A 23,727-nucleotide genomic window follows, 5' to 3' on the forward strand; every position below is an offset into this window, starting at 1 on the left:
TGTTGTGGGGAGAGGAAAGGGAAGGCGACTGTAAGCCGCTTTGAGACTCCTTCAGGTATTGAAAAGCAGCATATAAGAACCAACTCTTCTTCTTCTGAATTGGGTTTAAAACTAGGGATTTCTTAGATCACAAGGATTTGGGATTATACCACAGCACCTCTACTCTCTCACAGGATAATAACATGTGTGTATGTGCTTGTTTGCTGGTACACTCATCCCTACAAGCACAACAAAATATATGAATTTTGAAGACTGTTTAATAAATGTGGATTAAAGATTTAAAATTGCTCTAGCATGAGGTGAATGAGAAGAGAAGCAAACTGCAAAGGAAAAATACACATGGACAACTGTCTATATTTTATTTAGTCACTTATGTCACTGAAAAAAATCAAACCATTAAAATTAAGACAGTATGCTGCAAATATTGGTACAAAGGTTGAAACACTGGAAAATGTACATATTTTCAACACATAACCATTATAACAGTAAGCATAGATGAACTCTCCCTTTTAAATGTAGGCCTCATATGGGGAAAAATACAGTGGGAAATACTGGCAGGCATCTGAAGAAGGCGAATGCATGCATAGTGCAGAACCATAAAAACGGCTGGAGTTCTGCTTGATGTTGACATCACCAATAATTCCCAGAGCATAAAAGACAAACTGGTTTGAAACTTAACAGCAGTTCATCTCTCTAGCCATGGAAACTGCTGCAATGAACACAGCAAGCAAACTCTTAGCTGAATGCACCTCTCTTTTTTTCTTGGCACCCTGACCCTCAGATATTACTCTTAAACTGAAATCTAGAAAAGGATAATTTGAATATTCCCAGAAACATCTCAGTGTGCTCTGGTATATTCTCATTCATCCTAAACCCAGATCTAAAGCAAATTATACAATTAGCATACCAGTAACACACTTTCTCTATTTGATTCACTTTTGAAACCATGTTTGAGGCTGAAACAACAACTAGTAGTAAACATATAATAAATTAACAACTGACAATTTGCCATGCTTTATTAGTACCATAAAATCCACCATCTGATGAGAGCTGCTTTGCCTGGCTAGTGGTAAAGCTGGACTACCAACAAAACAAGTGCTTTGGATAGCACAGTGCAACTCCCCGGACCGTTGCATACACTGTTGGCAGAGACATGTATGGAGGTACAAATGTTTGACATTTAGCAGTAATGTGCAATTCACAATAGTGGTTAGGAGATTCTAATCTTAGGTCAGCCACCAATACAGTCCCCTTTTACTGTATGACTCCTATCAGGGGTACATCCTACAACCAGGTTGCATCCAACGGCATCATAATGATACGTAGGGTTGGGCACTTCGGCATCCAAAGCAGCCGTTCGTGCCCGAAGCAGCCAGTGCTGTGTGTGTGGGAGGGAAGGTGCAGGCACCAGCACACCAGCGGGCTAATGCCCACACCCCCCCCCCCATGGCATGGCGCTGGCTGCTTCAGGCGCAAACACCCGCTTTGGATGCCGAAGTGTCCAACTCTACAGAGTAGGCAGCAATGAAATAACCAGCTTAAAGGAGGAGAGACTTTTTCCTGAGAGAGCCTAAGTATCCTCCTCTCTTCTTTCTATTTTCCTTTGCCTGTGTCCAGATACTGAAGATGGAATGAAATTAGATACTTTTACTAATTGAACCTACAAGTTTTCAAGGAAAGATTTAATCAAAGTTTTCATCAATATTCACTTGAGACAGATAATTCTTAAGAATATTTGTTCAACCTAAGGAAAATGCCACTTATATATCCTTGGAAAACATCATCCCTGGCTAGTTTTGAGATATACTTTTCTGTCCTTGCTGCTTTAATGGACGGACACTTCATAAAACACCAGTATGCTAATAGAGACCCATCCTCCACAAAGTTATTTCATCAGTAAAGTTAGGAGTTAGTTGTTCAAAACGAGCAAAAAAATAATCACAAGTGTTATTGGATATTTAAGGCTTGGTTATTGCTGCTCACTATTTCTTAGATAAAAAGTCAAACTTTGATTCAAGCTGGTAGAAACTCACAGCCAATTACCCAACTTTGGTCTGCAACAATTTATGATAAATGTGTTGGGCTTTGTGGTGCCAGGAGATTTATTTTGCTGTTCTAGAAGGAACAACATTTTCTTGAACAAAATTATTTGCACCTGCTATCAACAACAGATATTATCGGGATAACCATTTGCTAGTTCTTACCAAACTACCTCCAAAATTATATAGTATTTCACATATAACACACAATGCAATTTAAACTTGTAAGGGTCTTGCATACAGATACTTTATGATAAAAAATGGAACACGGAGCAAATAAAAACATATTTAATCACTTCATTTAAAAAATGAAATGAATGTATTTGAAACATGCAAAATTCAATGTCATTCTATATAAGGACCACAGCTAAAGAAAAAACATGATCATTGACTTCAATAGGACCAGTGCAAGTAAGGCAACTGCTTTTCGAATTTTGGAGCTATCTTATTTCCCAAAAGATACAGCAGATTTGGCCATACAGACTTAGCAATACTATAGAAATGATAGCTTTAGAAAGCTTTACTCAAGTATCCCGCCTGCATATGCTCAATTTTGAAAAAATGCTTTATAACAAAGAAAGCTGAGCTGAGGACTGGGGTCTGCAATAATAAAATACTTTATAGATAACTTTATAATACATGCAAAGATCATACCAGTTTTTAATGCTCCCAGCGCATTGACTAAAATTTCTCAAACAAGTCCTTCACTTGGAATGCCTTCATAATCTTAAGCAGTGTACCTACAAAAAACTTGTATAGAGAATCCTTCAATTTTCATTAATTGTAGCCATTTCAACTACAGCAGCATAATGCAAACAAAAATTATATATCTTTGATATACAAAAACACTAACAATATATGTACACCTCAGTTTTAACTGGCTAAAGCCACATTCTGCAGTTAGCAGAATCAGTAGAAGTAAATTTATCTTTGATAGGAAAGAAAAATAAAACTACATAAAATTATACGTTTAAGAGCAAATCACAGAAACAAGTAAGAGGACACCTTTAACCTGAGTAAAACTCTATGGAAATAGAGACAATCATTCATTCAGTAAACCACATATTGCACTTTTAAATAAAACCTTATTATGCACAATAAAACAGAAGACATAGATGCCAGATATGGGAGGATCTCCTCCTGCCAACAATACGTAGCAACACACACATATGCACACATACCCTCTCACTCACATCCCACAAGAAAAACCAGGGCTAAAGCCCAGATTGAATGACCCTCCTCTTCCCTAAATGACACTACTAAGGCTCAGTTCCCGAGATCAACTATTACAGTAATCAAATGATAAGCTTGAATAAACTGCTAACTACATGGTAGGCACTTTAAAAGCTTAACATGTAGTGATGGCCTTAATCACGTGGGAAAGTGGCAGACTAAAGCCAATTTGCACATGGTGAGCCCTTCTGGAAACACTCTTAAACCTGAGGAAAGTTGTGTGCGATAACATGGTGCTTAATCAAGAGAACTGGTGAGCATCTCTCTGTGCAGTTAGAGACCCCCATGCCACTTTTCCAAGCAGCTAGTGAATGTTTTACAGTCCTGTTTCTAACCTTTTTTGTTTTCCTGGTAAGAAAGAAGGGCTCAGTCAAATATTCTCTAATAGTGACACTTGTCTTGAGAGGAATATATTCTAATATAGTCAAGCTTATTAATGAAAAATCTACTAATGTTACCAAACATACACATTGTTTTGATGTGCTTCTGTTATATTGGCTGCTACTATTTCTCTGCATCATTTCCCTTCATTTACCCTCACTGACTCTAGCCCCATTTGCACTTGTAAACTTCTTGATCTGATTAGTGATTCACCCCATCATGTTAGTGATTCACCCCACCACTGTTACATCATCTCATCAAAAGAAGCATGGTGGCACCTAACAGCATTAAAATAATGCAAATGTCTGGACAAGGGCCGACAACTGATAGAAATGGGAGGCATTTTTAAAATACAGAAATGGACAAAACTAGAGAAGTCATTTCAATTTAACTCTTTGAGAAAGCTGTTATACCTCGATTGTATGAAACAGCTATCACATAATCACTGCTGTTTTCATGTGACCAACTGAACACACTGTATTGTAAAGACTCAAGAGACACACATAACCACTTCCAGGAGGGAAGAATCAGCAACATTATTCCACAGAACTTATTAATCTTATTTAAATGTTATAATCCAACTGAAAATTTCCGTACAAAAATATAAGACTCTGATCATATTTGCCAATAGCAAAACAGGTAGAAAAAAGGTACAATTACAAAAAGGTAAAAATCCAATTAACAAAAGGTATTTGTGCCCTCCTTTAGAAATAAACTTGAACAGTCACTGTTGTATGACCATTCATTTAGTAAAGAAACCACTATCTACAAATCAACATTACTGGAATGTGTAGAATAGATTAAATTTCTTCCAAGGCTGAATTCAGGCTTGATTTTTAAAGTCTTTGCAGTAATTATTTTTATGTTTAAAAAGAGATCTCACTGTTTTAGTCAGTATGAGTAAATTTCTTCCATAAAATAATGCAACAAAGCAGTTTCCCTCTGATAAATGCATTAAACCACAGTTCTTATTGGTGTTTTCATATGTGCATCTTCAGTAATTTTTAAAGTCTCTACATAAAGACAGAAACAACCCCTCAGTGCATATTCCCTTTTCTATCCACGGCAGAATTGGGTAATGTGTCATTTCTTAACAGTTACATGTGGTAGCCATTTGCCTTCCCAAGATGTGGTGATGGTCTAAAGTTCTCATAGATTGCCATGGCATTTGCATTTTGATAGATCAAGTCTGCTTTCCTCTCTTTCCTGGATTTAATAATATCCATAACACATTGGTTTAGGAAGACATATTGATCCTAAGGGATGAAAGATACAGCACCAACTTTAGAAGATACATCATTTTGAAGAATGATAAAAATGTAGAAAACGATTGCAATTTATTGATATGTTTTACAGCACTTTAAATTTATTAAGTCATTTTACTGTATTAAATAAATTCTCTGTTTAAGAGTGCCCATCTCTTTCCATGTGTACAAGAAAGACAACCCAAAGGGTGCACTGGAACTTTTAAAATTCCCCTGTTTCCTGTTAGCTTTTGGCCACGAATGTACATAGTACATTCAACAACATTTCCCAAATTAAACTAGAATAGAGTCTGTTAGTCTTTAAGGTGCCACTAGACTCCTGTTTTATCTTGTTGCTATAATGTATCTACTAATCTGAAATTCACAAGTTATGATCTTGCTACCTCATGCCTCCCTAGATCTACAAACAGCCAGCAAGAATATTTAAAATTACACTATGTCTGAGATGGGGATTTCTTCCTGCTTACATGCAATCCTGAATATGTGAGAAAGGATGGGCTGTACTAAAATGTTCTAGTCTTTGAGTTCATAGGTCACAAGCCCTAATCCAAGACATAGTTGGTGAAAATTCTGAAGACAGATTAAAACCACTCTCATCTTCATTCTACAATAAAATTAAGCCAGAGATCTTCCATGTTTGAGGCTTTTGGATTCCATTCAACTATCTGCAAATCCATTAAAAAACTAAATTAACAGATTAATTAGTACTTTTTAATTTTATTGACCATGTAAGTAAAAAAAACGTTAGAATTTGTGGCTGAAATAATAATTTACTTTCCAGAAAAATGCAGTCTAGAGCCAGAAATTGTACCTCTGTTTGCACCATTAAAGGTCGATGCATCCGGAGATCATACACAACGCCATACACATCAACCGTGTTCTCCATCTCCATCTGATGAATCAAACGGTCAATTGCAATGAAAGTTCCAGTCCTCCCAACACCAGCACTATAAGAAAAAAGCAATTTCAAAGGCACAGTAAAGGGCGGCGTCTTGCTTTCAGTTCTTTCTTTCAAAAATTAAGTACTACATTTCCCCTCATAACCCAGCCTAAGGACCACCTATACGAGCTGTTTAAGGAAAAAGATATACCTAATTGTGATGCATGGTCAAGTGGTGAACATTTATTTTCTTCAACAAAAAGTGACAAGCACGTGATGGGAAAAAAACAACCTTTAAAGCAGCCACAGGAACTCCTGGGGCTCTAATCCTAACTGAACTGGGGTTAAAATGCCTATTCCAAGAACAGAGCCAGGAACAGAATCAGGGCAAAATCCACTGGGTTTTGCCAAGGGCAAAGTTTGGTTCATTGGCTTCTGACAAGCCTGGGCTAGGGCTCTGTAATGTTGAGCTGGCCACAGATGGATGCCTAACAGCTCTAGGTAAGTCCAGCAACAAAGGCTGTCTTTGCAGTTTTGGTGCTCAGGTTCTTAAATATGTCTGAGGAGGAGGGGGAATTACCTCTCCTTGCTCTTCTGACAACTTAAAGTAAAATAAATTAGACCTTTGGCTTGAGCCAGCACATGCGACAGCTATGAAGATGCACCAAGCATCTATATGCATTCTGCTATGGATAAATTATGCCCAGAAAAATGTCTGGATTCCAAAAGCAGCTGATGCTCAATGGGCATGATATATGTATACATGGAAACTCATGTGATAACTGTATGTATGGAAACAGCTCTGAGCTTTTAAAGTTAGTCAAAGATGTTCAACTCAGGTTAATTTGTTGGGAGGGGACATGGCTCAGTGGCAGGGGACGTGGTTTGTAGGTATGTAGAGATCTGAGTGTCAGTCCTGAGTGTCTTCAATTAAAAGAAGTGCTGGCAATGGACTCAGGAGAAGTTTCTTCCTCAGACCAAGACAGAAGAGAAATCCCTTAGTACTGTTCTGGGTATAACGCTACTTCTTATATTCTACAGTTTGAGAGAATGAAATGCAAGATAATGTGTATGTGCATTGGGGTTGGAGGATGCCCAAATTATGATAAAACAAGACTCATAGAATCTCAGAGTGTCATCTAGTCCAACTTGGAAATTTTTGCATGCAAGGCAGATTCTCTACCACCAAGCAATTGCCCCTAACTAATCATGGAAAGGTCTGATCTCTTATAGTTTATGGCCACCAGTCAATTGCCTTACAAGATTTCCCCCTCCTCCCCACAGAACTGTATAGGATCACATTTTTGAAGTGTAACACTCTCTGTGGCTATAGTTTTCTGGGCTGTGTGACTGTGGTCAGGTATTTTTAGTTCCTGACATTTTACCAGAAATTGTTGTGGGCATTTCAAACATGGCAAGATGGGAATCTCTCAGTGCCAAAGTATGGAGTGTGTGAACAATTTATTAACTTCCCAGGGATGTGAGAGCAACACATTATATTTGTGCCTTCATGCAGGATTAACTTTAGCCTATTTAGACGCATAAATACTGGACAACACCAACAGCTACTGTGTAAGACTATACAGGGAAGCCTCTGAAATTCACAAACACCAATACAATTTCAACAAAAGAAAGTCTGAAAAACAATAAAAAATTGGCTACCAGTCCTAAAAAACACCAGACTAAAAAAACATAGGACTCTAAAAATGCCTCACAACAGTTCATCAGATAAGACAGGCAAGACCTTGATTAATGGCCTTTCTAGTGAACTCCACAGTCACAGGAAAATTGCTTCCTAGTTCCAGTCCTTCCCCTGTGGGAACTCCCAAATAAGTCAGGAATGTGATGCATTACACACACACACACACACAGGGGTAAATAAAATGCCCAGCTACTGTTCATACACTCCGTACTTTGACACGGAGAGATTCCCATCAAGCCGTGTCCTGCCTCTGAAGATGCCAGCTACAGTTAGTGGCAAAACATCAGGGACTAAAACTATAAGACCACAGCCACACTGCCTGGAAAACACACAACGACCACTTAATTCCAGTCGTAAAACCTTTTGACAATTAATTGTAGGACTTTGTTCATTTTTTTAAAGTTAAATTCCCCTTGTACCTGCAGTGTACCAAAGTAGGAGTGGGTGGATTCTGCTTCATATAGTTCTGTACTAAGTGCCTGAAGCTGATGAGGAGGTCAGTTGTTTCTGGAACGCCATGATCTGGCCAGGCAGTGAAGTGAAACTGTCGCACAGGCTGACTTACAGATGCATCGCTCTTACAGAAGAAGATGGAGAGAAGATGTAAGGGTCCAGAAGACTTGATCGTACAAACTATTCAATATACAACTGTTTCCTGTCCAGTCTTAAACATCTTTTCAGGCAACAATCAAGTGTTTTTACTGACATTCCTGTTTATCATGGTTGGTTCCGGCAGAGCCCAGTACAGGAAATGTGAACCAGGAGAATATTTTGGCAAAAAAGAAAGGGAATAGACAAGGGTGGCAAAGACAAGCTAACCAACAACAACTAAATGAATAGCAGTAATTGTCTGAGGAAGTGTGCATGCACACAAAAGCTCACGCCTTGAATCAACCTTTGTTGGTCTTAAAGGTGCCACTGGAATCAAATTTTGTTGTGCTACTTCAGACCAACAGGGCTACCCATTTGAATCTAGCAGCAATCAAAGGTATTGAGATAAGAAAAAAGGCAATTACAGAAGGAGGAAAGATAATGACAGGTTGCTCAGGGAAAATGTTTTCCCATTAAATGCCAAGCACACTTTGCTGTGCATTTTCTACCCAAGACTTCCATTCAGGACATTTTCTAGAACGGATGCAATAACTACGGTCTGTGCTTTCACTTTATTTCATTAACATGTACACACACTTATTCATTCCTCTTTCACACAAATATGTATTCACACTCACTACTAGTTACTCACTTTTTCCATGGAGAAATCTCTTACTGTCCACTCTGGAAGGATAATTTCTGAGGTCATGGCTACAGTTATGTCCCCATAATTCTTGGACTGTTTATTTGGCCAATACTCTTCACATTTTGTCTAGAAAAAGTCATATGTTGAGATTTATAAGGATAACTGAAGAAGATATTCAGTGAAATATTCCCAAACATTAATGCTAGTCACAGATGTAAGGAAATGTAAGAACACAGAGAAATACGTTTAAAGATACATCAAAACATGTGTCTTTTGCCTGAACGTTTGAATTGCTGCACTATAGTAAGTCCTAGAATAGCAGCACCACCGTTTTTTAACTCAAAAGCTACTTGACACTCAAAGATTTCAAGACTAGTCCCTGCCAAATTCATTGTTTATGAGGAAATCCTATCACAACCAACAAACTACTGGCTCATCTAGTTCAAATCAAAGCATCTCCATAAATCAGGATAGACTCATTGGATGCTTGCTAGTGGTTTGAGAGTACTATTTTCCCAGGAAGAAACAACCCCATGAGGGTGGTATGGGGCCTGTTGAGGAAAACTTCACATTTTCCAGGGAATATGTGAGTTTTCCAAAACAGCACCACCCAGGACCATTTCAGTCTGTTAAAATGGCACAGTGGGGAGAGCTGAAACCACTTCTCCCTGTGCAATGGTTCTGATCCTAATTAAGCACTGCACATACAGGTAGTGAGAAGAATCCATAATTCATGTGTGATTGTGTCATATCTAGAACAGGGCAGAACCCAGACCCAACCCAAACCCAGCCTGTGTACTCTGTAATGTGTGACAAGACCAATATTACTTTATAGAAGCCAAGTCTCCATGTGTAGGAACTGAACTGGCTATGCCTTGCTGGAAAACTGAGCAGGACTGGGTACAGGTAGCTAGCTAGATGTCTCTTCTTAGCTAGTCCTACACTAAACCAACATTAAGTAAATCATCAAACAGTCCCAGACTCAAAAGCGCTGCTATAATTTAGTGCTTACAGTATGTACTGCATTTTAATGGCTGTCTGCCAGTTTGGGAGATTTTTTTTAGGGCTGAAAAGTCGAATAAAAACAGTATAGCACAAATTTATATGCTATTGGCCAGCTCTGGCCTGTATCTGCAGATAGCAAAATCTGTGGATCAGGGTCACATGGAAGTTAGTGAGATTTTCTGAACATTTGGGGGAAAGTGTTGGAAGTCAGTAGCTGGGAGCTCCTGCAGCTCACTGCCATTGTTACTTGATGGGGGGAAAGAAGCCTTGCTGGGCCGGGGGGCTTGAAGCTGTGCAGGACTAACGGTCCCTGCTGGTGGAGGTGTGGAAGCTTGGCAAGCCTGTGGCTGAGAGCTGGATGGGCTTGCTGCCACCATTCTGGATAAGGGAAGGGTAAGAAACCTTGGTGGGAACAATGGCAGGGAACCACACAGAGCTCGCTGCTGCTGCCATCATCCACCGGAGGGGGGAGTCTTGGTGGGCTCAGCAGTTGGGGTGGGGGAGCTTGCTACCATTGATGGTATAGGGAAGGAGACTTACAGGGAGAGATGGGAAGTATGGGAGTGCTGGCAATGATGGGGGGAGAAAGGTAGTGATTAAGTTTTGGTGAGCTGAAAGTACTGCTGATGGGGTGGCGAGGGCCACAGTGGCCCCAAGGGTAGTAGCTATGATGTGGAGGTAATTAAGATGGGAAGAGAAATTACTCCCCGCTCCCAAGTGGGTTCCCACTTGTACATATTCTGGTCATGGGGTATTCTGGTATAGTCCATAACAATTTATTAATGGGTTGCAGCAGGTGGGAAAAAAGAGGAAGAAAGACTCCACTCACCCTGCCTTGTTCAATGCATTTAGTCAGCATAACAATGGTATGAATATTTTTCTCCCAGATCATGCGCCAAAAATCTTGGACAGTGTTTGGCAAACAGCCCTGTGCGGCAATGAACTCTTTCCTAGAATTGTATCCCTGAAACAGAAGTGCAGCATTTTTAATATTTTTTCATATATCTCATTAAGTCAATGAATTCTGTAATATCTTAGAAACACTTACAGGGACATAGTTTGCATTAATGTAATCACTGGTTGGATGGTATTGGCCTGAAAGTTTAACACGAGAAATGTCATCTGCAAATAAAAAAAATCAGGCTGTCAAGACACTCTTCTCAACATATATCATACAAAAGAATGAGTACTTACTGGGAGAAAACGACAGAGAAAGAATTCAGGTAGGATTTAATTATCTAAGCAAATTTTTAAAACAAATCTAATTGTGTTGTCTTTAATGAGGAGAAAATCAGAAATTCCCGGGTTCAACTGAAACCAATTTAAAGCCCATTAATTTAAAATGGATTTAAATTCAATTCAGAATCACACAAAGCTGGAAGAGTCCACAAAAGCCCATCCAGTCCGACCCCCCAATAATACGGGGAATCATGCCACTTCGGGGGGTTTTTAAAGCTTGAAAAATGTTTCAGGGGTTTCTTGATGGAAAAATTTAAAAAGGCTGCTCTAGAGTCTGTGCTTCTAGCAATGCAGCCTAATATTGCATTAGAATCCTTAGCTGCCATATTGCACTGTTGGCTCATATTCAACTTATTATCCATCAGAACTAAGTCCCTTTCACATGTACAACTGTCAAGCCAGATATCCCCCATCTTACATTTATACATTGCATTTTTGACCCAAATGTAATACTTAACATTTTCCCCTTGTCATAATGGAAAAGCAGTTGTGCCAATGAGATCCTCTCCCCAGTACTGAGGATCACTCCTTGGTATTATTCAACCTCTTCATGTACCCTCTAGCACAGCTGGTCCAGAGTGATGACACCCAGCTGTTAATAAGTGGCCTGCCAAATAAACCACCCAAGTCTTTGGGCAGGTGTCTGGGAGCTGTGTTGGAATGGCTCCAGCAGAGCTGCCTGAAACTGAATCACACGAAGACATAGGTTCTGTGGCTGGGAAGGAAGGGCCCAGAAGAGGAAGTGCAATTACCCAGCATTGACAGGGTAGAGCTGAAAGCTGCACCTACCATCAGGAATCTGGGAGTGATCCTCAATGCCTCACTTACAATGCAGGTGCAGATCACTAGAGTAGCTTGGCAGGTATTTGTCCATCTATGCTAAGCGAAGCTACTAGTGACCTGGCCACAGTAATCCAGGTGATGGTCATTTTTAGACTGAATTACTATAACTCACTCTACATGGGCCTTGCCTGACTCTGATCTGGAAGTTACAGCTCACGCAGAATGGAGGTCCCATATTTGGCCTGCCCTCTAGCAATTGCCTTGGCTGCCAGATGAGTTCCAGGTCAGGTTCAAGGTATTGGTTTTGACTTTTATGGCCTTATGCTTATCTAAGGGACCACCTCTTCAAATATGTCCCCCAAAGAATGCTGCCGTCCACGAATTCCAATCTGTTGGTGATCCCTGGCCCCATAAAAGTGTCTTTGGCCTCGACCAGAGCCATGGCCCTGGCTCCAGCCTGGTAGAATTAACTGCCATAAGAAATCCATGCCTTATCTGAACTATCAAAGTTTTGAAGGGCTGCCAGTTTGGTGTAGTGGTTAGGAGTGCGGACTTCTAATCTGGCGAGCCAGGTTCAATTCTGCACTCCCTGACATGCAGCCAGCTGGGTGACCTTGGGCTCATCACAGCACTGATAAAGCTGTTCTGATCGAGCAGTAATATCGGGGCTCTCTCGGCCTCACCCACCTCACAGGGTGTCTGTTGTGGGGTGAGGAATGGGAAGGTGATGGTAAACTACTCTGAGACTCTTTCGGGTAGAGAAAAGCGGCATATAAGAACCAACTCCTTGATCATGGCACTCTTCCAAAATTGGCAACAGAACATCGAAATGGGCCCCTCTCCTCTTCCCTTCCCTATTGGGGGAAATGAGAATTTAGAATAATTGAATAACCCTACCAGTTTAATTACAGGAGCTCTACTCCTATGTGGTAAAAATAATAACCATCAGTCATTGTATTGTTTTAAGCTAATATTTTACGGGTTTAATTTTTGTATAAATGTTGTAAGCTTTCCTGGACCTGATGTGCAGGGAGGGGCGGCCAAGAAATCAAATTAATACTAATAGTAGCAATAATAAAATAAAAATAATAATTTTGTTGGCTCTGGCCCAATTTTTCAATTTATTTAGATCTCCTTGAATAGTAGCCCTTTCCTGTGGGCTATTAGCCACACCACCCTACTGGGTGTCATCCGCAAACTTGATCAATGTGCATTCTACTGCCTCATCCAAATAATTCATTAAAATGTTAAACAATACCAGCCGCACCAAAGAATTCATTTTCTTGAATTTGGGCTACTGTTTTGTATACAATATAGAATTTTTAGGAACCCTTATGGAAAAAGAAAAAGGATAATATTCTATTAACCATGCTGGATAGCACTATACACAAGATATTTATTTACCTAGTACTCAATGAGTTTAATTCAGTTCACTGTAGGCATAGCATCCATATAAAGATGGGGTAGGGTCACTCATGAGTTTGAGTATGTATGCATATTTGCGTTATTGCTTTACATTCAAAGAAAAGTAAAAATTTGTTCCTCTCACTTGCAGGTCTTCCAAGACAGTTCAAGCAAAAAATGTTTCCTCTGTCCACTGTAGGCAAAACTGCCTATCATGTGCATGGGGATTGTGCTCTGAGCCTCTATTTCACCCAATCTGCACATTTCTTGCATATCAGAGCAAACAAAATGTTTATCCTTAAACAAACAGAATCTCCTATAGCTTATTATAAGAAGAAAATGCTCCCCAGGGCAATTAGACAGTGTAACAATGAATCAAAACTAGGGGTGTGCACTTGGTATATCTGAGTTAAAAAATAGCTGAAAAATACCTTATTAATATTTTCTGACTACTCTTTCAGCCAGATATAAATTGGGGCTGAATTTCAAGTATCTGAAATGGCTGTCCTGAAAATAATCAGGATGGCTGGGTAGTCAAATTTAAAGAGTATTTAACGGGATAGCAATCCCTTTAAATGCCTTCAGAGTGAACTTGCCACTTACAGAAGGCATTTAAAGGGATGACAAGCCCTTTAAACACCTTCAGAGTTCACCTATGGCTTGCAAAATGGATTTAAAGGGGCCACTTCCCTTTTAAATTGCTTTTTTCCTCAATGAAGGATGGGAGCACTTTCTTTGGGGCTCCATAGAACTGGATCCCCTGATCCAATATTTTTTGAAATGTTTTTTTTTTAGGAGTGACACCAGCAAATTTGGTGTCTCTATCTCAAAAACAGCCCCCTCAGAGCCCAGGTTTTATATGCCACTTTTGTCTACCAGGCCTCTCAAATAGGATTACAATCACCTTCCCTTTCCTCTCCCCAGAACAGACACCCTGTGAGGTAGGTGAGAAGGAGAGTGCCCTGACATTACTGCTCAGTCAGAACAGTTTTATCAGTGCTGTGACAAACCCAAGCTGACTGTATGTAGGGGAGTGGGGAATCAAACCCAACTCACCAGATTAGAAGTCACTGCTCTTAACCGCTACACCAAGATGGCTAAACCTGAAAAATATCGTGTTCTTCGCAAACCCCTAGTGGAAACCAAAAATACTGGGCAAAAAAATAGTTCTATTAGGAAAAATGTCATTGGTAGGAATACCTAATAACCATTTTATTTCTCCCCCTGCTATTTCTCATCTTATGCAATTATAAATAAGCAGAGAACAGCCAGAATAAAATGGTATTTCTGAAGATTACCGTCATTATTTTAGAAGTCAGATGCATTATAATATTGCTATTAAAATGGCTTTTTGTTTCATTTTAAATTGCTTAACGAATGCACATTCCTAATGAAAACCAGATCTGATAAAGAATGTCGTTCTAAGAAATATTCTGCAATTGTGAAATTAGGAATCCAAGCATGCAATCTGGATTAACTGGGTGAAGTTTTCTATTCTGTGTCCTGTAAAGTTTCACAAAAGTAATTAAAAGGCATGAATGACAGTTCACAAAAATGTGTTTCCAATCCTAATGGCAAGTAATGAGCAGCAGGGCAGGCGTCGTTAAACAAAGCTACAGCAACATGAATATTGGTGCAGCATAGGGTGCAGACCTAGTCATTGGATGACCTTGCTGTTCAGTGAAAACCCACTGCAGTCCGTATGATGGGTAAACCTGGGATGGTGAGTGAAGTGGACCCATATGGGCCTATGCCTCTGAGTGGATCCCTTGCCACCTATGAGTGAAGCCAAACCACACCCCCTGAGATAGGCATGCTGCAAACTGGCTCCACCCTCAAAACTCCTTAAAGGGATCCCCAACTGGGAGGGGCAGGCATGCAGGCACAGCCTCCCCCCCCCCAACAAAATGGATCCAGCTCAATGCCTAGAACCACTTAAAGCTGTGACAATTAAACACAGAATAAAATTATTATGTTACATAGTTGGAAAACTGAAAGGGAGCAAAACATAGTTGGAAAGGGCGCAAAACAAAAGCGATGAGTATGTGACTTTAAATAGGCAGCATGGATGGTCCTGAAGGAGAGTCCCAACTGCCTGCCCATCCTAAGACAAGGAAGCCAGAGATAGGTGCAAGCAGCATTGCCTACTTGGTTCCCAGCTGCCTTGGCTAGTGAGCCACCAGCTGTCCTCAGCCCTTGCTTCCAAGTAAGAAGAAAGTATCCCAACTTTTTTACTACTCAAAGGAGTCTCAAAGCAGCTTACAATTGCCTTCCCTTCCTCTCCCCAAAACAGACACCCTGTGAGGTAGGTGAAGCTGAGATAACTGTGACTGGCTCAAAGTTACCCAGCTTGTTACCCAGCCCTGGTAAGTCCGGGGCTGAGGCTTAATTTTGGATCAGAAGATCTAAGCATAGAATTAGCAGTAAATGAACGTAAAACAAAGCTAAGGATCTTACATGGCAATACATTGTTGTATCTGTTTTTTCCTTTGTTCTCTGGTAGTTCTGCAGCAAATTTGGGTTGATTAACACCAACTGGCCTGAGGTCCTACAATTAAAAAAAAAGAATTAATACAGCACTATACTCTCGAACAGTACCTGGAAACTGTCTTCAGGACACTACTGGACTTAGGGTAGTAAGACAGAAAGACTAAGCTTTAAGATGAGTTATTTATTATACATGACACTGTCGCACCTTTTTAATTTATTTTTTTAATTTTTAAATTTTTTTGTATTTTTGTATTTTTATTTATTTTTGTATTAACACTGCTCTTTTCAAACACACTGGCTCAAAAAAGTGGCTTACAGTTAAAATCCGCAAATGTGAATACTGTTAGGAGAGGAGGAAGGGGTTGTTACTCAGTGTTCTAACCTTAGCTTTTCTTTCATTCCATTTTGAATCACTGTTGCCATTGTCCACCTTGCCAGCTTTCTATATATTTTTAGTGAAAAATCAATTGAGATTTTTTGTTTCATTTCATTTTTCTACACAAGAAGAAAAGATTTATCAAATATGGGCTTCTTCCTGAGAGTGCACCCCATAACTGTAAAGGCCCAGTAGAACACTGAGAGGATGAAAACTGGCAGCTGACAGACTCTCTTGTATCCAGATGCTGATGTTTGAGGCTGTCTCTACCTGATCATGGCATCCCAAAGAAAATAAACTGAGCAGCACGGATTATTTTCCTTGGGAGACATCCAGCAGATTCTAAGTCCTGGCAGAATATTTTTACCTCTTTGAACTAATATATTCATATATGCAAACTGCAAGACCTTCGCATGCTTGTTTGTTGACTAAGCAGAAATGGGATGGTCTTGACAATTTATCAGTGGGGTAAATGGCACTTACAGAGATAGTTTATGGAAAAATCTCTATAAATGCAAAATAGGCAAACAATAACAAAAGAACATACTAAATGTCTACCTCATACTCTTCTGCAAACCCGCAGTTTGAATCAGCTTTTTGTTTCTTAAAATAAGACTCAAAGTTTTCAACTTTAATTAATTTTGATCTGCAAGAAAAAAAACCCAAAACAAACATCAAATTCCATATACAACAACCAAACAAATGTGTAGAAATATAACTCATCCAGAATTATTATTTACTTACTTTTTAGCTCTGGAGAATTAGAAGAAAAGAAAAAGAAAATTACATACATTAGTTACAGTCTTTATTAACAAAGTCTAATAATTTTAAAACATTTTGGGCCCAAAGGTAGCAGTATAATAATAGAGCATAAAATACAAACTGCATCTTGGAATTCCCTGCTGCTATAAGAATGAGAGCCTCTTGTGGCGCAGAGTGATAAGGCAGCAGTCATGCAGTCTGAAAGCTTTGCCCATGAGGCTGGGAGTTCAATCCCAGCAGCCGGCTCAGGCTTGACTCAGCCTTCCATCCTTCTGAGGTCGGTAAAATGAGTACCCAGCTTGCTGGGGGGTAAACGGTAATGACTGGGGAAGGCGCTGGCAAACCACCCCATATTGAGTCTGCCATGAAAACGCTAGAGGACGTCACCCCAAGGGTCAGACATGACTCGGTGCTTGCACAGGGGATACCTTTACCTTTACCTTATAAGAATGCAACTGACAGAGCTTAGGAGAAAAAATATACAACAAACCAGCTGCATAATTTAAAGCAATAAATAAATTAAATTTATTAATATTTGCAGAACACATTCCTGGAGGTAAATCCTACTGAACAGAAATAGGATCCTGAGTAGACTAGTTTGGGATTGCTCATTTACATGATACCTTTTTAACTCCATTAAAAGTTAATGGTCTTGGAAGGGGTATAGCTCTGTTTATGATTGTACTGTTTCTTGCCTCTTTTTCTTCCTCTCCTCAAAGTAACTGCTTCACCAGAGGGATAAAAACAGTTAATATACAACTGAAAAACTCTATACTCCATTGCTTTTACATCAGCTCATTCCTAGTACATGAAGAACTATTGGTGGGTAGTCCAGCAGTAACAAAAGCTTATTTAATATTTTTGCAAATCAGGATACTTAAATAGGAAAGGCCAGGAACTGGTTCACAAATTAAAGTTTGTGACAAATTTTTACTGGATTGTGCTTTCTGAAGTCAAGTACATGACAGGCTGACAGGCATGAATTTTCCACAGCCTTTGAAACTATTCACGGAGGCTTGTTGAGGTTTATGAATGGATACATTTCCAGACAGACTGTCTCCATTCAATCAAGTTATTTATCAAACGTCAAAGCAAAGGGAGGGGGGTGGAAGCCTCCCTGTGAGTTTCCCTGACTTGTTCCTAAACCATTCCATAGACTGTAACTGCAACAATGAAAGAAAAAAGGAATAATGTCAGACCACAAAATCGCCGCAGTCAAAATGAAGGGGTGGGGGAATTTTTTTCAAGCCCAGCACAACCAGTTCCATGTACAGAATAGCCAGCAGAATCCTGTACCACTGTGGTAATGCAAGCTTTAAAATGCACATTGTCACAAGAAACCCAAGCTGGGGAGGAGGGAATTTAATGAATTCTGCACAACCAGTTCAGTGTACAGAATGTCAAGCAGAATCTAATACCATCATGGCAATGCAAGTTTAAAGGTATGATTGATCTCAAAGCATGGTGTCAGAAGAAGTCCAAGCCAGGGTTTGCAATCCCTGTTCATGAAAATGGGAACACAAAGGAATGCCAACAAGGGGGGGGGGGCACTTGAAACAGACAAGAGCAGTGGAGAAACATGGAGACAGAGAAAAAAAGAATCCCCTAAACCTGCACCTGTCATTTCCCCAGAAAGGACTTTTCTGTAGGCACCTTCATTGAGGGGCTATAACTCAAATCTCATACACTCAATCCTCACCAACTTGGTGGGCAGGTAGAGGACCAGTAGCTGGAGGTCGCCTGAGATTTTGGTGCTTCTACCACAATGAATGGCCACAAACTGAACTGTTTCATTTGACTGAACTGTTTCATTTCCCCAGTGTATGCCCATTCCTATAAAAAATAAGGGTATATCTGTTGTTTAGCAATAAAATGGTGGGAAAAGCACACCAAAAGCCATTAGATTAGTAGCAATATCCATTTGTGCATTCAGACAACACACAAATAAAAAGGGAGTGAACACACTTGCTCATGAGCACAGTGTTTACATCTGGACAAGCTGTATACACTGATTTCCAAATATTTCTGCTAAAAATATATAATGTGAGCATTCCCCTTTGCATAGGTGTCTTAGCAAAGAGACCTTAGACCCGGGGTAGTCAAACTGCGGCCCTCCAGATGTCCATGGACTACAATTACCATGAGCCCCTGCCAGTGAATGCCCACGTACATTCCTTTTGAAGCGAATGCTGACAGGGGCTCATGGGAATTGTAGTCCATGGACATCTGGAGGGCAGCAGTTTGATTACCTCTGCCTTAGACTATAATGTATAGGTACTCTACAGCAGTGGTCCCCAACCTGTTTATCACCGGGGACCGGTCAATGCTTGACAATTTTACTAAGGCCCAGGGGGGTAGTGTTTTGCCAAGGGACATCACCACTGCCGCCTGAGCCCCTGCTCCAATTGCTTTCCCGACGGCGCCCCTGACTTCCTGCCGTCCGCTGGGGAGCGCTGCCAGCAGCAGTTGAGCAGTGCCACGCCGAGGGGGAGCCCCAGCTATGGTGGCCGCTGGAAAGCACCAAAGGTGAGCCAGTGGTAGAGTAGCAGGGCAGCCCCCAAGGCAGCAGCCAGGGTGGAGGATGAGGAGGAGCCGCAGCCCCGTACCGACTGATCTACGGACCCGTACCGGTCCCAGTACTGGGGGTTGGGGACCACTGCTCTACAGCATCATAACAGATTTTTTAAAAAGTATAAACATTTTTGAGTCTCTGAATGACCTAATGATCTAAAACTGGGTTGATAAAACAAGGCAATGAATGCTAACAGATGCCCAAATATGGATTTATTCCTCAGTAGTAGAGAGAAACAGCCAACTCACGCAATTGGAGAAAATGGCACGTCATTATTTTTTCCATCTTTCCTGTAAAATTGAAAAGTTATAAAAAGATTAGTAAAAAAACAAACATGTCTTGTTCACTAAATCCTACAAGATTTTGCGAATACATCAACATTAAAGGTATGCAATAATGTTTAAAAAGGCATTTTTCCCCCAGAGTCAGACCAGCTTCAGCTGAGGTGGCACAAGCTGAAAGTTGCTTCAGGTAGGACTGGGTTGTTATTAGTATAGCTGAATAGACCCAAACATAAGCTACTTTTGATTGGGTTTAGCTATACCAGTAGATTATTGGGTCACTCTGAGCTGAAACAATTTCTTCCAAACCATTATTAAAGCAATCAAACAGACTCTGAATATGAGCAAACGTCATTCAAAAAACCTTCCCAAGGGGTAAAAGTGTTATTAGTATACAATTGGTCATAAATGAGAAGGCAGTCCCTCTTCATGAATAATACAAAAGGAAATATAGTCTCTAAAAAAAGGAAGGGTATTACAAGGAGAAGCAAGTAGCTAACATAAAAAGAAGGATGTAGGATTGTCATTTTACAAAATTCATATCCTGCTTTTCAGGGCCACCAAGATGGCTAATAGACTAAAACATGCATAATCTTTAAACCGCTTGAGTAGCAGTATACATATTTGGTTAAGGGCTAAGTGGGCCGGAGAGTGGGCGGGGCCAGTTTGGGTGAGGACAGGACAGAGTTCTAGCCAGTCAGGGGGTGCGAAGCCAGTCGGGAGGCCCAATCATTGGGCCAAAGTTCGACAGGGCCCGCCCACCCAGAGGCAATCTGGAGACATCGCTGTCAGTCTGCCCCTGAACACCGCAGGGAGAGGAGGTCAGTAGGGCTGCCAAGGGGGATGAGAACAGAGGCTTGGACAGGCTGTGCCAGCCCTTTTCGCCCCAAGGCTGTCCTGACTGTCATGTCCAACTGTAAATTGCCTCAGAATCCTGACAGAGCTGGCAGGAGGATGGTGAATGTGCTCCCTCCCCCCTCCATTCAGGCCTGCTGCAAAGGAGCCTTTAACAGCCCCTGACTGAGGTCATGGGAGCCTGAAGGCATGGGTGTGGGCATTCCTTTTGGGGGGGGAGCTTTCCCCTTCTGCCAAACAGTTGGCTAACAGGGAGGCCACAAAAAAGGCCCTTCTCACTTAAAATACTGCTGTGGTCGGCCATACTGCTGGAGGGAAGAAACAGCCAAGCAACTCTCTGCAGATTTGAGGCCTACCACACAGGGTTGTTGTGCGGGTGAAACTGGAAGCTGTTGCAGAGGTTCTTTTGCCTCCTGTTTCATCCACACAACAACCCTCTGCAGTGGGTCTCAAGTGTTTCAACTCCACAACAACCTGCGTGGGAGACCTTAAATGTTTTTTCTCCTCAACCGTGTTCAAACTCTATAGGAGCCCTTTCTGCCTGGGCAGCTGATCTTTATACTCTGCAGATGAGCTGTAATTCCAGGAGTTTTCCAGGCTCCACCTAGAGGTTGGCTACCCCTGGGCTGGAGATATTCCTGGAGGTTTGGAGGAGGGCCTTAAAATCGTACAATGCCTCAGAGTTTGGCCTCCAAAGTAGCCATTTTTGCCTGCAGAGCTGATCATTATAATCTAAAGATGAGCAGCGATCTAGAGATGATAGTAGAGGCTCACAGATTGTGGTTGGGGTGGAGTGGTTTACGGGTTATGGGCTTTGGCCAGCCCTTACCAGCAACTGTTTGTATTTTGGGGTGCAGAGAGACAGACAGACAGACCAGTATCAATCCTGTGAGTCTGGAAAGTTCAGGAAGATCTAAATAAAGAATATTTACAGCCTGAAACTGTAAATAGTGAACAAGTAAATGGCTGGAGAGACATGGGAACTGAAGTGACTTTTTTTCAAGCTTGGCATGGTAAATAAAAACTCCTATAAACCCAAAGACATAAGTGGCCCAGAATTTCAAGTGTAGTTAGCTTTACAGGAAAGTAGTGGGATTTTTTGAGGAAATCTAGGTGATCCACTTTTATAAGACAACGACTTGGCCTTGCAGACAACAGGGATTGCAGTTGCCATCAGTAGGTCTCCGGCTTCAGAAGGGCAGACATCATCAGCCAAGCAACCAAGTGGATTCTGGGGCCATGTGCATTCCTTTTGAAGGTATGCATGTGAGGGGATAGAGCTTTCCCTTCAGCCTAACTGCCTAGAGATGAGCTGTACTTCCAGGGGCTGAAGGCTGGCATACACCTGGAGGCTGGCATCCCTAAACCTCAGGGGGATACAATGCTACACAGTCACCCCTCCAAAGTAGCCATTTTTGCCTGCAGAACTGGTCTGTATAGTCTGGAGATGAGCAGCAATTCCAGGCCTCACCTGGAGGTTGGCTGTCCTTGGTCTGAACATATTCCTTGAAGTCTGAAAGTCAGAAACTTTCAGGACCCATGAAAATCAATTATTTTCTGCTTAAAACAGAATAAAAATGTTGACATAGTTATATCAAAAATAATTTTAAATGCTGATATTATTATGGTGATGAAACTCAAATACTTTGGCTACTTCATGAGAATGAAGGACTTCCTGGAGAAGAGTCTAATGCTGGGAGCGATTGAGGGCAAAAGAAGAAGGGGACGACAGAGAATGAGGTGGCTGGATGGAGTCACTGAAGCAGTTGATGCAAGCTTAAATGGACTCTAGGGAATGGTAGAGGACAGGAAGGCCTGGAGGATCATTGTCCATGGGGACACGACTTCGCAACTAACAACAACAACCTTATTATGGTGGGAGCGTCATACATAGGCAAGTGTCTAGGATGCACAAAAGTCATAATGCAGCCCTGTCAGCAAGGTAGCTCATTGAATGAATGGCAACGAAACACAAAAGTCATCACTAGCTTGCCAAAAAGGGCAATGGAAAGAGTGAGATGAGTCTTCCAAGGCAGAGTTTCAGAGTTCTGGTGTCCTACAATAAGACGGCAACACCATCCAGAATGGGTGACATCTAATATCCTAGGACAGACCTTCCAGTCACTGATAATAGCTATATCTTGCCAGAATTAATTCAGTTTTAGCCTGTATGTAGCCCAAAACTCTCTCCAGATGTGGTTTAGGATTTCTACAGCTTTCCTGAGGACAAAGAAGAAATCTTGTGGGATCCCATAAGCTAAGGCCAAGTGATGAGCAGTAGTTCCCAGTGCCATCATCTGAAATCTACTCTCAAAGTAGGATGGGAGTCACCACAGAATGGTGTTTTTCCATCTAATCCCAAAGAGGTCGTCCAGAAGAGTACAATGATTAATAGTACTAAAAACCACAGAGAGTCCATGAGAGTCACATTCTCTCTGCCTAGCTCCTGGTGTTTCAGTACCATAGCCAGGCTTAATACAAATCTGGGAAGGATCTAGGTTTGACTCATTCAAGAAAGCCTGGATGGAGTTAAGTTTAATCCAATGGAATAGAACAGAATTTTAAAAATTCGGGTTACCAAATCCCTAATAATGTTTTATTTAACTTTTAAAATGGGCTAAAACCAGTTTAAATTGATGTGGCTTCTCCCAGGATCTCTGGAAACTGTGGTTTCTCAGTGATGGTGGAAATTATTTATCAGCAATCCCTATCATTTTCACAGAACAACAATTCATAGATTTCCTCTATTTTGAAATATGTAACTTATATCAGGTTTGAAACTGCTATACATTTTCAATGCAAGTTTTTCAAATAAATGAAACAGAATCTTTAGTAACTTTCATTATGAAACATTAAAAACACAGGAGCATCATTACATTGCTTGCTACTATACTGCACCTTCTCTTTTTCCAAAAGATGAAAAATGCTATTGCAGCAACAAGAACAGCAGCCAGAATACATCCCGAAACAGCTCCTGTGATAACATCTTGGAAAGAAACAGGAACAATTATTACAATGAACATCTATCACAACTACAGTAATGAGTTCTGAAAAAATAAGTGCTACAATACAATGCAAAGCTGAAAATCACCCAGCTTTGTTTTTCAGGTTCAGCATTAATACTGTATTTGGTTAACCAAGTTCAAATATGGAAGAATCTTGTAATATAGATTTTAAAACTTCCTATAATCTAAAAGATTAATACTACTGACTGAAATCTCAT

General features: G+C 40.7%; 1 protein-coding gene across 1 annotated transcript in view; it reads right to left on the reverse strand.

Moving 5' to 3' along the window:
- Window positions 1–345: 345 nt before the first annotated feature.
- Window positions 346–23,727, reverse strand: part of PTPRJ (protein tyrosine phosphatase receptor type J) — a 130,052-nt gene continuing 106,670 nt past the window's right edge. The window contains exons 17-27 of the mRNA XM_077321570.1: window positions 23,403–23,490; window positions 19,617–19,658; window positions 16,779–16,787; window positions 16,593–16,680; window positions 15,626–15,716; window positions 10,791–10,864; window positions 10,572–10,706; window positions 8,744–8,863; window positions 7,920–8,077; window positions 5,730–5,865; window positions 346–4,909 (exon numbers count right to left, since the gene is read on the reverse strand). Of these exons, the coding sequence (XP_077177685.1) occupies window positions 4,751–4,909; window positions 5,730–5,865; window positions 7,920–8,077; window positions 8,744–8,863; window positions 10,572–10,706; window positions 10,791–10,864; window positions 15,626–15,716; window positions 16,593–16,680; window positions 16,779–16,787; window positions 19,617–19,658; window positions 23,403–23,490 (1,100 nt within the window). The 3' untranslated portion in view covers window positions 346–4,750. The remainder of the gene's footprint in view (window positions 4,910–5,729; window positions 5,866–7,919; window positions 8,078–8,743; window positions 8,864–10,571; window positions 10,707–10,790; window positions 10,865–15,625; window positions 15,717–16,592; window positions 16,681–16,778; window positions 16,788–19,616; window positions 19,659–23,402; window positions 23,491–23,727) is intronic.

The sequence above is a fragment of the Paroedura picta genome, chromosome 2 (genome assembly GCF_049243985.1).
Source record: "Paroedura picta isolate Pp20150507F chromosome 2, Ppicta_v3.0, whole genome shotgun sequence".
Classification (NCBI taxonomy): Eukaryota; Metazoa; Chordata; class Lepidosauria; order Squamata; family Gekkonidae; genus Paroedura; species Paroedura picta.